The sequence below is a fragment of the Anomaloglossus baeobatrachus genome, chromosome 5, assembly GCF_048569485.1.
Source record: "Anomaloglossus baeobatrachus isolate aAnoBae1 chromosome 5, aAnoBae1.hap1, whole genome shotgun sequence".
In the NCBI taxonomy this organism is placed as follows: domain Eukaryota; kingdom Metazoa; phylum Chordata; class Amphibia; order Anura; family Aromobatidae; genus Anomaloglossus; species Anomaloglossus baeobatrachus.
Window position 1 is genome coordinate 22,257,837 of NC_134357.1, and position 17,469 is coordinate 22,275,305.

The window sequence follows — 17,469 nt, forward strand, 5'->3', positions numbered from 1 at the left end:
GTACGCAAAGAAGCCAGCGCCATCCGGCAGGGGCTTACGGACCCCGACAAGGCTAGGAGTCGCCGTGCAATTTGCCAAATCCGTTAGCGAAGGGAACCTCCTGGGTTTCCCAGCAGCCAAGTCCCGAAAGAAGGCAACAGTCCAACCGAGAGAGGGAAACACAGTCACCGCCAAGGCTACAGTTCCCAGGGCCAGAGCCTGCGGGCAAAAGGGGCTCCTTCAGCACCCATCTTAGCTGGGGAGCAGGTTACCGGTGGGAACCCATCGAAACCGTTACACTACACAGGTGCAGGGAAAGGCAGCCACCACCAACCTGCCGGGAGACACAACACCGCAGCCGCCTGTGGGACCCGTCCATCCAGCCGTTTGTTTAATCAGAGACTCTGTGTACATCATTGGGCTGAGTGAGTACCACCGTGCCATGCGGCACAGCGCTGCCCCCGCGACCCTGCACCTCGCTAGGCCCCGTAACCCGCCTGCCATCCATCCGTACCCCATCACCGGGCCCCGGGACAACCAAACCCCCCTACCCACGGAGGGGAGAAAACCACATCCCAGCTGCTCCCTGTCATCGCTCCCGGGATCCCCGTCCAGAGCAGCGGTGGTGTCACCAATCTCACCACAACCGTGGGTGGCGTCACGGACAATAATTCCCCCAAAACCATTCCCCCTTTCACTCACGGGTGAGGAACGCCGCTCGAGTCCCCAGGATCCGGCCCACCGCCGAGCAGCAGCCGGACCTGAGCAGTGGGAGAGCGCAGCGTCCCCTCCTCCGCCCGCGGCAGGAGCATGTGGCTCCCGGGGAGGAGGAGATTTGGTTGCAGATGGTGGTCTGGACCCGGAGGAGTCGGAGACCCAGCCGCGGGATATTGGGACTGGGTGCCTGACTTAAATACAGAAAAGTCTGGCTGCAACTGCTACAAGTAAATGCTGTAGGGTAATAAATTTAGTCACAAGTAATGGGAAACCCGAGCACTCAATAAGAAAGGAGAGGAAAATTTGGATGCAAGTGTTATTCACAACCGACAAAAATTGCAAAAGTGAACCCTAACACAAAGCAACTGTGGCGCCCTGGACAAGCCAGGACGTCACAGGTACTGCAACAACACACCCCACACCCCGGTTAGGCACATCAGTCACACACACACACACACACACACACACACACACACACACACACACACACACACACACACACACACACACACACACACACACACACACACACACACACACACACACACACATCCTTGTTGCCTCCCTCCAGGGGCTGATGTCCGCACCAGGTGGGGTGGGACTAGGCGGTTGGCCCCACCCACCGAGTTCAGTCCTGGAGGCGGAAAAGGACAGTAGTTGAGTGGAGTTGAGTTAGGGAGAGTGGAAGAGGAGGAGCGAGAAGTGGTAGTGGAGGAGCGAGGGCAGACTGACAGTGTTCGGGTACGTGGCCTGGGCACTGAAGAGCAAGGTTGGCAGACAGTGGTGACCGTCTGCAGGCGAGGCCGATTGACGCACAACCATGAGGACTGGGGACGGGCGGTGGCCCGCCGGTACCGAACCGGGGAGCAAAGAGAGGCCAGCACCATTCGGCAGGGCCTACGGACCCCGACCAGGCTTGGAGTCGCAGTTAAACTGGTCAAATCCGTCAGCGACGGGAACCTCGGGTTTCCCAGCAGCAAAGACCCGACTGAAGGCAACCGCTCAACCGTGAAGGGAAATACAGCTACCGCCACAGCTAGAGTTCCCAGGGCCAGAGCCTGCAGGCAAAAAGGGGCTCCTCTGGCAAATACACCGCTGGGGAGCGGGTTACCGGTGGGAAGCCATCGGAGCCGACAACACATCACAGGTGCAGGGAGAGACAGTCACCGCCAACCTACCGGGAGTGATCATCGCAGCCGGCTGCGGGACCCGTCCATCCAGCCGTTTGTTTTACCAGAGACTCCGTTTACGTTATTGGCTGAGTACCACCGTGCCACCTGGCACTGCGCTGCCGCCCCCGCGACCCTGCACCTCGCCAAACCCCGCCATCCACCTTTAGTCACCATCACCGGGACCACCAAAAACCTCCTACCCACGGAGGGGAAAGAAACATCTCGGCTGCTCCCTGTCATCGCTCCCGGGATCCCCATCCAGAGCAGCGGTGGTGTCCCAACCTCACCACAACTGTGGGTGGCGTCACAGACCGATTTCCCAAACCCCAAAAACTATTCCCCTTTCACTCACGGGCAAGGAGTGTCGCTCGAGTCCCCGGATCCGGCCCACCGCTCGAGCCACCAAGCAGCAGCAGGACCCGAGCCGTGAGCGCGTTCGAGCAGCGCACCCCCCGCCCGCGACACAACAAACCAACGTTTCGGTTTATCAGACCTTTCTCAAGGTAGTTGCTTATAATAGAGATGCAGGGACATACGGGTCACAGGGACAGCCGTCAGGGTAGAAAGTAAGTGAAGGGCATCACATTCGGCAATAAGCGGTATCAGAATGGTGGTGATGTGGTGAGTAAACACAGAGGCAGAAGAGGAGAGGAAAGGACGCCTGCTCAGAGAGGATCATGTAGTGCTGGAACAGCGGTGGCAGTGGTAATGGCCACTGCCACCGCTGTTCCAGCACTACATGACATGGCTATGACATCAGTAAAGGTTCTTCTAGCCACTTAATGAAGTGATCTATAATAGAATTAGCATAAATGACAGTGGGAGGAACAATGGGCATAGGGGCGGGATTCACTCTAAATACCCACCCCAACTAGCTGGAACGTTACAGGCAGGTTACAGCCGCTGCGGGCACATAGCTGGAATTGTACCACCCCCGCGAGCCGCTCGGATCCGTGCTCGCGTTCTACGGGTGGTGGCTCGAGCCTCTCACGGACCCGGGGGTCACGTCACTGTGCAAGGGGGGTCGGTGTTACACACGGGGGATGCGGGTATTTGGTTTTGGGACGGTTGTTCGTGACGCTACCCACGGGTTGTGGTGATGGTGGACACCACCGCTGCAGTGAAGGTACGGGGACTCCCGGGAGCGGTGTAGTGGTGCAGCTAGGTGTTGACCCCTCCGTGAATAGGGGATGTTGGGCCCGGGGCCCGGTTGTGCGAGGGCCGGGGCGCAGGACTGCGGTGCGGCGCGGTGCCGGATGGCACTGGTGTACTCACGATTAAACCACACAGTCACTAGTAAAGCAAACTAAGGTATGAACGGGGCCTGCAGCTGGCTACAGCTTCCTAGTCGGGTTGGCAATGTCCTCCTTTCTCCTGTAACTGTGTTTGTAGTGTGACCACTGTGCCTGGGCACTGGTAGTCCGCTCCCCGGCGTGTATGTGTTGTAGGAGTCCCTTTTGCCTGCAGGAGCTGGCCCTTGCTACTATCCGGACGGGTTGGGCTGTTGCCTTCAAACGGGACTTTGGTGGGAATGAACCCCTGAGGTCCAGACCGCAATCAGTTAATTCGACTATGGTGTTGGCATATTGCCTAGTTCGGGGTCTGAGTACCCTGCCTGGTGCTCCGGTATCCTGTTAGTGTGGCGCCCTGGACAAGCCAGGGGCCACACAGAACACAACACCTCACACTCCCAGCAGGCACACCGAAGTCAGAACACAAAACCCTTGTTGCCTTCCTCCAGGGGTTGATGTCCACACCAGGGGGTGGGCCAGGCGGTTGGTCCCGCCCACCGAGGAGTTCACAGTCCTGGAGGTGGGAAAAGTAGACAGTTCAGTTCAGTTCTGGAGAGGAGTGGAGGAGGAGAGAAAGATCAGTTTGGAGAGTGGAAGTGAGAGGGAGAAAAGTAGCAAAGGAGCAGACTGAAGTTGGTCCGGGTGTGTGGCCCGGGCGAGACAGCAAGGTTGGCAGACGGTGGTGACCGTCTGCAGGAGTGGCCTATCGGAGTCTACTGCAAGGACCATGGACGGGCGGTGGCCCGGTGGTACCGGACCGGTACACAAAGAGAAGCCAGCACCATCTGGCAGGGGCCTACGGATCCCGGCAAGGCTAGGAGTCGCCGTGAAGTTGCCAAATCCATTAGTGAAGGGAACCTCCTGGGTTTCCCAATTACCAAGTCCCAACAGAAGGCAACAGTCCAACAAAGTGAGGGATACACCGCCACCGCCAAGGCAACAGTTTCCCAGGGCCAGAGCCTGCGGGCAAAAGGGGCTCCTCCGGCCCACATCCAAGCCGGGGAGCGGGTTACTGGTGGGAACCCATCGGAACTATCAACAGTATCTAGGTGCAGGGAAAGGCAGTCATCTCCAACCTGCCGGGAGGAAACAACCGCAGCCGCCTGTGGACCAGTCTATCCAGCCGTGTGTTTTACTGAGAACTGTGTCTTCATCATTGGGCTGAGTGAGTACCACCGTGCCGTACGGCACAGCGCTGCCCCCGCGACCCTGTACCTCGCCAGGCCCCATAGCCCGCCTGCACCAACCATCCCTACCCCCATCACCGGGCCCCGGGACAAACAACCCCCTACCCACGGAGGGGAGAAATAACAACCAAGCTGCTCTGTCACCGCTCCCGGGATCCCCGTTGTTATGATCCGGAACCATGGAAGACCACCACATTCATTGGCAAAAAAGGTGACAAGAGCATTGGCAACTAATCTGGCTGCCATCCCCTACTAACCAACACAACTAGAAGTAGCCGAGGGGTGGACTAACATCCTGTGCACCGCGAACCCAGCCGGAGAACTAGCTATCCTAAAGGTAGGAAAGATGAATAACTCTCTGCCTCAGAAAATAGACAAGAATAGCAAGCCCCCCACATTCAAAGACTGCGGTGATATAGGAAAAACACAATACACAGGTAGATGACAGGATTAGCAAAAGGTGAGGCCCCCGCTGACTAAAATAGGAAAGTACAGGAAAGGAACTGATGGTAGCCAGAGAAAAACCCTACAAAATACCAACTTCCTGATAGTACAAAAAGGCCCTCAGATCACTGGATCTGAACTCCGTCCTATACCAGGTGCCCTTGTCATACCAATGAACAGAAAACAAGAATTATAACAAATTCAACAAGCCATAAACACATGGACCCAAAGGAGCAATACTCCACACATAACTGCAGGGAGTTCCTCCACAATCCACTGAGGGGAAAAATCCCTGGAAGCAAATAAACTGAAACCAACCACAACAAATGACAAACCCAGATAAACAAAAGAACAGACAATAAATAAAGAGCAAACACTTATCTGGGGAAGATGTGGTGTAGAGCAAGATTAAGCAGGCTGAAAATACAAAGTACAACTGACATCCGGCAACAGCCTGCAATCAGACCAGGACTTAAATAAGCAGAGAATTAGGAAAGGAAACACCCACTGCACAACCCACCTGGTCTCTGTCTAAACCCTTCCTGGCCACCAGAGGAAGCTTCCCAGCAGCCAAGACATAACTAACATTCACAACACCCCGTCCAGAGCAGCTGTGGTGTCACCAATATCACCACAACCGTGGGTGGCATCACGGACAATAATCAAAACCCCCACAATCAAAATCCCCTTTTCACTCACGGGCGAGGAGCGCCGCTCGAGTCCCCGGGATCCGGCCCACCGCTCGAGCCACCACCGAGCAGCTGCAGCAGCAAGCCGGACCCGAGCAGTGGGAGAGCGCAGCGTCCCCTCCTCCGCCCGCGACATTGGCTCCCCGGTTCAGTTCCGGCGGGCCACTACCCTCTCATGGTTCCGCAGGTCATATTCCCGGTCTCCTGCAGGCGGCCACTGCCGTCTGCCTGCCTAACTGAACTGTACTGCACAGAACTCTGTACTCGACTCGACTGTGTTTTCCTGCCTCAGGCCAGCAGACTCCTCGGGGGGCGTGTCTTTCTGCCTGACTCCGCCCACCTGGTGCCTATCTAACACTGAGGGAAGCAATCAGGTCTCTGTGGTTGACTGATGGTACCTTTTCTAGTGTGGGGGTGTATGTGGTGAGTGTTGTGACCTGTGACCCCTGGGGTCCAGGGCGTCACAGAATGTTACAGGCTTATTATTATAGCGCCATCAATTCCATGGTGCTTTACATGTGAAAAGGGTATACGTAATAGGGACAAGTACAATATTCATAAACAATACAAGATACACAGGTACAGGAGGATAGAGGTTCCTGCCTGCGAAGGCTCAGCCTACAAGGGATAGGTGAGGATACAGTAGGTTAGGGTAGAGTTGATTGTGCGGCGCTGTATCAGACTGAGGGTTACGGCAGGTTATAGGCTTGTCGGAAGAGGTGGGTCCTTAGGTTTCTTTTTGAAGCTTTTTCAAGGTAGGCGAGAGTCTGATGTGTTGAGGCAGAGTATTCCAGAGTATGGGGGAGGCACGGGAGAAATCTTGGATGCGATGGTGGGAAGAGGAGAGAAGGAGATCTTGTGAGGATCGAAGGTTATGTGCAGGTAAGTACCGGGAGACTAGGTTAGAGAGGTAGGGAGGAGACAGGTTGTGGATGGCTTTGTAGGTCATGGTTATGGTTTTGAACTGGAGTTGTTGGGCAATGAGAAGCCAGTGAAGGGATTGGCAGAGAGGAGAGGTCGGGGAGTAGCGGGGGGACAGGTGGATTAGTCGGGCAGCATAGTTTAGAATACATTGTAGGGGTGTGAGACTGTTAGAAGGGAGGCCACAGAGCAGGAGGTTGCAATAATCAGGCGGGCGATAAGGGCATGTACTAGGGTTTTTGCACCTTCTTGGGAAAGGAATGTATGGATCCAGGAAATATTTTTGAGTTGCAGGAGGTGAAGAGGGCTTGGATGTGTGGCTTGAGAGAGTCTAGGATTACTCCCAAACAGCGAGCATGTGGCACTGGGGAAAGTGAGCAGCCATTGACATTGATGGATATGTCAGGTGGGGGGGTTGAGTGAGGAGGAGAAAAGACAATGAATTCTGTTTTGTCCATGTTCAATTTTAAGAATCGAGCTGAGAAAAAGGATGAAATAGCAGACAGACATTGTGGAATTCTGGTTAGTAGGGAGGTGATGTCGGGTCCAGAGTGGTAGATCTGGGTATCGTCAGCGTAGAGATGATACTGAAAACCGTGGGATTCTGAGCTGTCCCAGGCCGAAGGTGTAAATGGAGAACAGCAGGGGTCCAAGAACTGAACCTTCGAGGACTCAGACAGGGGGCGAGATGAGGAAGTGGTGTGAGAGTGGGAAACGCTGAAAGTTCGGTTATTTAAGTATGAGGAGATCCAAGATAGGGCCAAGTCTGCGATGCCCAGAGACTAGAGAATTTGTAGTAGAAGGGAGTGGTCTACTGTGTCAAAGGCAGAGGACAGGTCCAGGAGGAGGAGGACCGAGTAGGGTCGCTTAGATTTTGCGGTTAGTAGGTCGTTGGTGACTTTGGTTAGGGCAGTTTCAGTGGAATGATGGGGTCAGAAGCCAGATTGTAACTGGTCAAAGAGGAAGCAGGAAGAGGGACGAGGACAGTTGAAGATGGACATGCTGTTCCAGTAGTTTTGAGGCATAAGGAAGAAGTGATATGGGGCAATAGTTTGACACAGAGGAAGGGTCAAGGGAGGGCTTTTTGAGGATGGGTGTTATTGAGGCATGTTTAAAGCATGAAGGGAATACACCAGTTGTTAGTGATCGGTTGAAGAGATGGGTTAGGGTTGGGATGAAGACTGTGGTGAGATTGGGGATGAGGTGGGATGGGAGTGGATCAAGCAGGCAGGTTGTGAGACACGATCTTGAGAGTAGAGTGGAAAGATGATCTCTGTCATGGTGGAGAAGCTGGATTTGGAATAAGAAGGTTGAGTGGTTGTGAGGAGTGGCTGTGGTGATTGTTGGCCAAAGCTTGCTCTGATGTTGTCCGATCTTCTGCTTGAAGAAAGAGGCAAAGTCTTCAGAGGAGAGGGAGGTGGTGCCGGGGGATGGAGGAGAGAGTTGAAAGTGTTGAATAGCTGTTTAGGGTTGTGGGATACAGAGGATATGAGGGATGAGAAGTAGGTTTGTTTTGCAGCAGTGAGTGCGGACTTGAAGGTGGTGAGAGCCTGTCTGTATGTAATTAAGTGCTCAGTGGAATGAGACTTCTTCCATCTGCGTTCAGCAATTCTGGAAGCCCGTCTCAATTCTTTAGTCTGACTCGTGTGCCAGGGTTGCCTGTTTGTGCGGGTTTTGGTGTGAGAGAGGGGCAGCTGATTCGAGAGCTGCAGAGATGGTGGTGTTGTATAAAGTGGCAGCAGAATCTGCATTGTGTGAAGAAGCGATGTCTGCAAGAGGGAAAAAGAGACAGAGTAAAGGTACCTTCACACATAACGACTTACCTGCGATCCCGAAAACGATGCGACCTGATAGGGATCGCAGGTAAGTCGCTGGGAGGTCGCAGGTGAGATGTCAAACAGTCAGATCTTACCAGCGATGCAGAACAATACAGATTGCAGTAGCGACCTGTATAACGATCTCAGCAGTCACTGTGATCCTGTTACACAGTGTCAAACACAGCGATGTGTCCTGCCCAGCAGGACATCGCCTTTGAAGAAAATGGCCTGGACCATTCTGCAACGACTAGAGATCTCACAGCAGGGGCCTGATCGCTGGTAAGTGTCACACATAACGAGATCGCTAACGGGATCGCAACTGCGTCACCAAAACGGTGACTCAGCTGCGATCTCGCTAGCGATCTCGTTATGTGTGACAGTACCTTAAGTCAAGGTGATTTGAGATTTCTGCGGGGGTGTGAAAGATTGTGGAGGGGGGGTTGTGTACATAGAGAAGAGAAGGAAGAGAATGTGAGTAGGTTGTGATCAGACAGGGGGAGAGGTGAGTTAGAGAGGTTAGATAGGGAGCAGAGGCGAGTGAAGATGAGGTCCAGCTTGTAGCCATCTTTGTGAGTAGCTGCAGAGGACCATTGGGTGAGGCCGAAGGAGGAAGCGAGTGTTAGACGTTTAGAGACAGATGAGTGAGAAGTGTCAATGGGGATGTTAAAGTCACCCATGATGATGGTGGGGATGTCGGTGGAAAGGAAATGTAGTAGCCAGGTGGTGAAATGGTCAAAAAAGGCGGTGGCTGGCCCTGGGGGGGCGATAAATGACAGCCAGTTTGAAGGTCGAGAGGGGTGTAGAGTTGTACGAAATGCACCTCAAAAGAGGGGATGATAACTGATGGTGGAAGTGGAATTAGTGTAAAGGAGCATTGGTCGGACAGGAGCAAACCAACTCCTCCACCATGCTTGTTACTGAGGCGGGGTGTGTGAGAGAGTTGGAGACCACCATAAGGAAGTGCAGCAGGAGAGGCAGTGTCAGAGGGGGTGAGCCAGGAGAGGCAGTGTCAGAGGGGGTGAGCCAGGAGAGGCAGTGTCAGAGGGGGTGAGGCAGGAGAGGCAGTGTCAGAGGGGGTGAGCCAGGTTTCAGTGATAGCGAGGAAGGAGACTTTATTAGTGATGAAAAGATCATGGATGTAGGAAAGTTTATTGCAGACAGAGCGATTTATGGTTTGGTGTCACATTTTCCTGCACACTGCTCCCTCCTGCACATCTCTCCTCTACTATAGGATGGTCTGTTTCCCCCAGCAACACCTCAGTGGCAGCTAGTAAATTAATGGCGTCCCACATGGCTCTATCCGTGTCCCCTCCCACAGGGATGTGAGTCAGCACCGGACAGAGCTCCCTCACCACTGTCTCTGTGACGACCCGTTCTCCCAGGTCTGTTACCTCACACCTAGACCGGTCTTATTGGCGTCAGTTGCTTCCCAGAAATTCCACTAGAATGAAGGCCACAACTTCAGGCTCGGTCGGGCCTATTCCTGCACCCGGCTACTGAAGAGTTTCCCCTTTCCACTCGCTCCAGACTTCCTGGGGTGACCCTGAGGGTCCGGCCAAATTACTCTTGACTTCTCTCACTATACCTCCCTCAGGCACAGCTTCTTCTTTCTTTAGTGTCCCTAGCTAACCAATCCCAACTGTCACCTCTCTGTTGCTAGGCAGATTTTACCTCCTTCAGCACTGTTCTCCATCCCAAGCTAAGGGTCCAGGGAGCAGTGACACCTAGTGGTGCCTGAAAACAGTGAACCCGACAGCACATACATATGAACATTTCCCACACACAAATACACAAAATAACAATGGCACACACACACACACACACACACACACACACACACACACACACACACACACACACACACACACACACTTATTTTAACTGTTGGGCTCCTATCCGCCGACTCCCATGTCTGGGGCCACTCTTTCAGGATCAGTCTCTCGTTCCAGCATTGTTTTCACTCCTCCATGTCTGTGTGGACCCTGAATGTTAAGATCTCTTCTCCTTTCTTTCCTTTTGCTACCTCAAGGCACCCATGTATGTGACCTTCACGACCGACAGACTACAGGTCCATAACTTTTCACTCACTAAGTCATCACCGACTCTTCCAGGATGAACTGTCCCTCACCCTATCAACTGACCACTCCCATTCTGGGCTGGTCCCAACACTTAACTGCTGCTTACCCTATTGTCTGGTGACTTGTGCTACGCCAAATGTACATTATCAATACTACATATCACAGGAACACATTACAATCCACACATTATCATCACTAGTCACATAACCACATATTCTCTCCACAGGACATTATTCACATTACACCACACGACAGTACAGTGACGCAATATTTGTCTTCAGGGGCAGGAACACTGCAGCCGCAGTCCACCTCTCTTACAGGTACAGGAGGTTATTTTTATTACACCCGTCCAGTCTGATATATTTCACAATTATACATCCTGTCATGTTAATACAAGGCAAAATCTTCACTACATTTCTGGCAGTTCTTTCCTCATTCCAACTATGTTGGGGGCCATAAACAAAATTTAAATGTGTAGTTATTTTGAAGCTAATTAAGGTGTTACTGCCCATTGAGACCCAAAAGATAGCAGTATTATAGTAGTTATATTCTTGTATATAGGGGCAGTATTATAGTAGTTATATTCTTGTACATAGGGGCAGTATTATAGTAGTTATATTCTTGTACATAGGAGGCAGTATTATAGTAGTTATATTCTTGTACATAGGAGCAGTATTATAGTAGTTATATTCCTGTACATAGGAGCAGTATTATAGTAGTTATATTCTTGTACATAGGGGGGCAGTATTATAGTAGTTATATTCTTGTACATAGGAGCAGTATTATAGTAGTTATATTCTTGTATATAGGGAGCAGTATTATAGTAGTTATATTCTTGTACATAGGGGCAGTGTTATAGTAGTTATATTCTTGTACATAGGGGCAGTATTATAGTAGTTAAATTCTTGTACATAGGAGCAGTATTATAGTAGTTAAATTCTTGTACATAGGAGCAGTATTATAGTAGTTATATTCTTGTACATAGGAGCAGTATTATAGTAGTTATATTCTTGTACATAGGAGCAGTATTATAGTAGTTATATTCTTGTATATAGGGAGCAGTATTATAGTAGTTATATTTTTGTACATAGGAGCAGTGTTATAGTAGTTATCTTCTTGTACACAGTGGCAGTATTATAGTAGTTATATTCTTGTACATAGTGGCAGTATTATAGTAGTTATCTTCTTGTACATAGAGGCAGTGTTATAGTAGTTATATTCTTGTATATAGGGAGCAGTATTATAGTAGTTATATTCTTGTATATAGGGAGCAGTATTATAGTAGTTATATTCTTGTACATAGGAGCAGTATTATAGTAGTTATATTCTTGTACATAGGTGCAGTATTATAGTAGTTATATTCTTGTACATAGGGGGCAGTATTATAGTAGTTATATTCTTGTATATAGGGAGCAGTATTATAGTATTTATACACATTTATTGGACATCCCTAGATGACCAAATTAAGGAGTAACGCCATTTTTCAATAAAATCAATCTTTATTTAAACATATTTTTTTAAAATATTTTAGCAAAAAAGGTACCGTATAAAAGAGAGGCACGGACAGGCACATAATTAGATCCCTATATTAGTAACTGGGATATTTACACCCAGGCAGGTAAATGTATAGCTAATTACAGCCAAAAACCAAATATTAAATGAATCTAGTGATTATACCAATTATTAATACCAGTATACCATATTCATTGCTGCACAAATCTCCACATATATAATTTAAGACAAGTATCATATGCCATATGGACCAAGAGCAGACTCTGCGGTTCCACCTGCGTTTTTTCATCTGCAGTGCATAGATTTTTTCATGCAGGGTTCCTCCATGAATAATCTGTACTCATAAGAATAAATAAATAAAAGAGTATGGAGGTTCCCTAAGCACGAATCAATTCCATTGAATGCAGTATAAATTAATGAACGCACAAGGTGGTGTCAGCAGAGCCTGCTCAGGCTCACAGATTACATAGAATTCATGACACTTAGAAACATACAATGTGCAGCAACAAACCATCTATGATAACGACCGCACAGACCATGCAAGTCCAAAAATCAACTAGAAATTAGTGTAATTAGGCTGACAAAATACATGATAATATCATAATATTACATCACCTGACTGGGAAGTATCCTGCCGTGACCCTCGCACTCCGACACGTGTTTCACAAACAGCTTTCTCAAGGAGCGTGTCAGAGGTGAGGGGCGAGCAGATTATAAACATCAGATAACCAATAAGAGGTGCCAAAACCTGATTGCATTCAAACGTCACACCAGGAAACAGACTAATCCCATTAGCGGCGCATGACTGCAGTTGCTACGGACGCTTGAAAAGAGACCTCCCACGGATCGCGATCACGTGACCGTGACGTCATGACCCACACGGTGGTGAGTCATGGCAACCACAGCACGCTATCTGACGCGATGTGTGACGGTCAGTCGGCAGCAGTAGGAGTCATGCGCACTGGGTAATCTGTGATACTTAGAAAATAATACACACAACAGGACAGGAAGATTTCGATCATTCAAAAAACTTATTGTCAGAAAAACTATGCAATCGACTGCAAAAAGGCACATCATTAAATAGAAGGGAACCATATTATTATGCAAAGATATATAATTTTACAAAAAACACCCCATTATAACATACAATCAATATGATAGAGACCTATACAGTCAAGGGCACGTCTTTACATAGGAGGAGATCATATTATTATACAGTCATAAATGGATTTACAAATTCTAGAGAAAACACCCCATTATAACATACAGTCAATACAAAATAATTAAAGAGAACACTACTCCATAACACTTGTTCATATAATATATAATGATCCTGTCGGACGACTTGAAAGAGTAGCTCCTTCCCCTAGACATCAACGGTCATCACACGAAACCTTCCCAGGACATGTAGAAACAGCACACTCCATTGGTGAAATTAACCCGAATATATGGTGACCTAAATGAACTAAAAAAATAAACGATTAAAATAATAAAAAACAAAACCCACCAAACACATCTAACTAAAACCCAGGCATCCATACGCGAAGGATACAAGAGACACAAGAAACTACAAAATATCATGAGAACAAACACCTCAGAAAACCTCCCTCTTTTTTGGATACAAACAGGTTGATTACAGGAAGGCTGAAAATCCCATATTTTCGTTCAGCCCATTAGGAGTCAAGGTTCCCAGCCTATAAATCCACTTACTTTCAACCTGGGCAAGAAGCTTACCAAGATCCCCCCCTCTGGTACCGAGAGACACTAAATCAATACCTTTCGCTTTCAACAAGGAGGAATTACATCCATGATACTTTTTATAATGTCTTGGAATGGTTTTTAACAAATTTTCATCGGTGATGCTTTTAGCTTTCTCAATGTCCAGACAGTGCTCACGAATTCTAATTTTCAACTCCCTCGTGGTAAGTCCAATATATACCCTTTTGCATGGGCATTCAATCCTGTAAATCACACCTTTTGAGGAACACGTGATCCGATGTCTAATATCGAACTCACGTGATCCATCAAAATTGTGAAACTTCTTGGACTTAACAAGATTGGCACACGCCTTGCAAAGGCCACATGGGAAAAAACCAACTGGCAATGGTTGGCTGGACATGCTTGTTTGAAATGGTTCATAGTTACTATGAACAAGCATGTCCCTCAGGTTTTTACCACGTTTAGCCACAATAGATGGTCGTGATGGGAGAATTCTTTTTAGAACCGGATCCGTCAGTAAAATGTTCCAATGTTTCTGGACTACTGTCCTCATTTTATCCCACTTATTATTGTAAGTGGTAATAAGACGCACTGTCTGGTCATTATTTGTTGTTTTCACCGTGTTGGAAAAAAGGAGAGAGTTTCTGGACGACCCCACTGCTCTCCTAAAACCATGCCTTATTGTCCTCCGACTATAACCTCTTGATTCAAATCTATGGGCCAGCTCCTCAGAGTGAGTCATAAAACTTGAATCATCGGAGCAAATTCTCCTAACCCTGAGGAACTGGCCGACAGGAATCCCCTTGATGGTATTTTTAGGGTGTGCAGATGATGCCAGTAGTAAGGAATTAGTGGCGGTTGGTTTACGGAAGATCTGAGTGGACAACAAACCGTCCGATGATGCCACAATTTTCAAATCCAAAAAATTGATTTCACGGCCATACTCAAATGTGAGTTTGATATTTAGATTGTTTTGATTCAAACTCTGCATGAATTCCTGTAAACCAACCACATCACCCTCCCAAATAAACCACACATCATCTATATACCTGATCCAATTCAAAACCTGATGAGTACATAGATTGTTGTCACTCACAAAAATCTGCCGCTCCCACGCCCCCAAAAAAAGGGTTGGCGTAGGATGGTGCACAGCAGGCACCCATGGCAGTACCCTGGGTTTGTAGATACACCTTTCCATTGAATATGAAGATGTTATGTGTCAGTATATACTCAAGTAAGACTAAAATCAAGTCCGCCGTGGGACGTGCAATATTACTAGACTCAAGGTACCAAGAGACAGCCCTCAGACCATCCGGATGCCTAATGGAGGTATATAGAGATTCAATGTCAGCAGACACCATCATCATATTATCCTCCAGGTGAATCCCATCCAGACGTCTGAGCGCTGCCGTGGTATCCTGAATGTAAGATGGTAACTCACATACCAACGGCTTCAAATAATAGTCAATTACTTGACACACCAATTCAATGAGGCTACCATTCCCAGATATTATGGGTCTGCCAGGGGGATTAATTGGATCCTTGTGAATTTTTGGAATCAGGTACAAAGCCGGGAGACGTGGATGAAGTTTCTTAACAGTATCAAGGAATTTTTTGGGAATAATTCCCTTGTCATATGCTTGTTCTAAGATCACAACTAAAGAGCTATGAAAAGTAGAGGTGGGATTATATGGTAATTTCCGGTAACATTTAGTATCTCCCAACAATTTGTTAGCCTGCTCTTCATACTTGTCACACGGCCAAATAACAAGGTTGCCGCCTTTATCAGCTGGCTTGATAATGACATCCCGCCAGGATTGTAACTCTTTCAAACCAGCCCACTCATCTTTAGTAAGATTCCGGGCTGGTGAAGGTAAGGCGGCCAACTCTTCAATTTCTTGAGAGACCATTTTCGTAAACACCTCTAAGGCCGGACAAATACTCAAGCTTGGGAATTTTTTAGATTTATTCATAAGCTGTAACGGGAAATTACCAACCTCATTCTCTGAGCTCTCCTCCTCCAAAGATTGTAAAATTGAAAGTGCCTCTTGCTCCTCCCTAGTGGTGAAGATATCAGAAGCTTGAGTCTTATGATGCAATTTTTTAAGCAGGATTTTTCTTGAAAAAAGGTGAATATCTTTCACCGCTGTGAACGCGTCTAGGGGATTAGAAGGGGAAAAAGTTAATCCCTTTTCTAATAAAGAAATTTGTACATCTGAGAGCATGTGTTGAGAAAGATTAATTACCTGCGGCCCATCCTTACGTTTGTCCCTCGGATTGAAGATATCATATCCTTTACGTTTCCCTCTGTATCCATTATATGAGGGATCTCTGGGACCTTCTGAGCCGCTTGTAGACACATTGCTCTCAGATGCAGAATTCAACGATTGATTAGAGGCAAATCTGGAAGTAGCCATCTTGGATTCCTTCTTTATCTGCCATTTATAAATTTTTTTACTCTCAAAATCTTGGATATCGCGCTGATATTTTTTCAATTTATCAGTGCTGATCTCCTTCTCCCACCGTTCAAAATCCTTATCCAGGCTCGCAAAAAGTTCTTGTAGGTCATCCTTAGATAGATCTTTTTGAAGGCCCTCCTCAAGTTCCTTTATCTCCTCCTCTAATTTAAGCAAGGTAATTTTATTCTTTTCGTTTATAATTTTCATAAATTCAAACGAACATTTTGCAGCAGCCTTCTGCCATCTTAGGATCAAATCTTCCTGCTCCAGATCAAAGCTAGGATATAAATGAATCCTAAGACCCCGGGGGATGATTTCTTGCTCACAATATCGCTCAAGGGAGTTACTTGTCCACCAAATTTTTGTTTTTTTATGTAAAACATTCCTGTATCTCTTGATACTATCTTTGCATGATGACTGGGGTAAAATCACACCGGTACCCTTGCTAAATATAGTAGAGGCTTTGGACAGCCAGCTGGTTTCCCTGGCTTTGAAATCCATTGTGGAATGGGACCAACTGTTCAAAAAACAGCAAAAATATACAATTAACAACCTCATGTCCTATAAGTTACCTACTAGCACTCCGAGATACATGATTTATACACATTTATTGGACATCCCTAGATGACCAAATTAAGGAGTAACGCCATTTTTCAATAAAATCAATCTTTATTTAAACATATTTTTTTAAAATATTTTAGCAAAAAAGGTACCGTATAAAAGAGAGGCACGGACAGGCACATAATTAGATCCCTATATTAGTAACTGGGATATTTACACCCAGGCAGGTAAATGTATAGCTAATTACAGCCAAAAACCAAATATTAAATGAATCTAGTGATTATACCAATTATTAATACCAGTATACCATATTCATTGCTGCACAAATCTCCACATATATAATTTAAGACAAGTATCATATGCCATATGGACCAAGAGCAGACTCTGCGGTTCCACCTGCGTTTTTTCATCTGCAGTGCATAGATTTTTTCATGCAGGGTTCCTCCATGAATAATCTGTACTCATAAGAATAAATAAATAAAAGAGTATGGAGGTTCCCTAAGCACGAATCAATTCCATTGAATGCAGTATAAATTAATGAACGCACAAGGTGGTGTCAGCAGAGCCTGCTCAGGCTCACAGATTACATAGAATTCATGACACTTAGAAACATACAATGTGCAGCAACAAACCATCTATGATAACGACCGCACAGACCATGCAAGTCCAAAAATCAACTAGAAATTAGTGTAATTAGGCTGACAAAATACATGATAATATCATAATATTACATCACCTGACTGGGAAGTATCCTGCCGTGACCCTCGCACTCCGACACGTGTTTCACAAACAGCTTTCTCAAGGAGCGTGTCAGAGGTGAGGGGCGAGCAGATTATAAACATCAGATAACCAATAAGAGGTGCCAAAACCTGATTGCATTCAAACGTCACACCAGGAAACAGACTAATCCCATTAGCGGCGC

At 47.5% G+C, this 17,469-nt stretch overlaps 2 protein-coding genes across 2 annotated transcripts in view; one reads left to right on the forward strand and one right to left on the reverse strand.

Annotated features, from left to right (window-relative positions):
- The window catches only part of LOC142312583 (transient receptor potential cation channel subfamily V member 5-like), a 67,725-nt gene that overhangs the window by 25,230 nt on the left and 25,026 nt on the right, over positions 1–17,469 (forward strand). The window lies entirely within an intron of this gene.
- Positions 11,799–16,527, reverse strand: LOC142313212 (uncharacterized). The gene is made up of 3 exons (XM_075352194.1): positions 15,774–16,527; positions 15,525–15,685; positions 11,799–13,273 (listed from the first exon to the last, which is right to left on the reverse strand). Exons 1-2 carry the CDS (start codon positions 16,485–16,487, stop codon positions 15,668–15,670), a joined length of 732 nt encoding a protein of 243 aa, XP_075208309.1. The 5' UTR covers positions 16,488–16,527; the 3' UTR covers positions 11,799–13,273; positions 15,525–15,667.

Coding starts and splice junctions, on each gene's coding strand:
- LOC142313212 (XM_075352194.1), bottom strand. CDS start 16,487: ATGGATTTCAAAGCCAGGGAAACCAGCTGGCTGTCCAAAGCCTCTACT.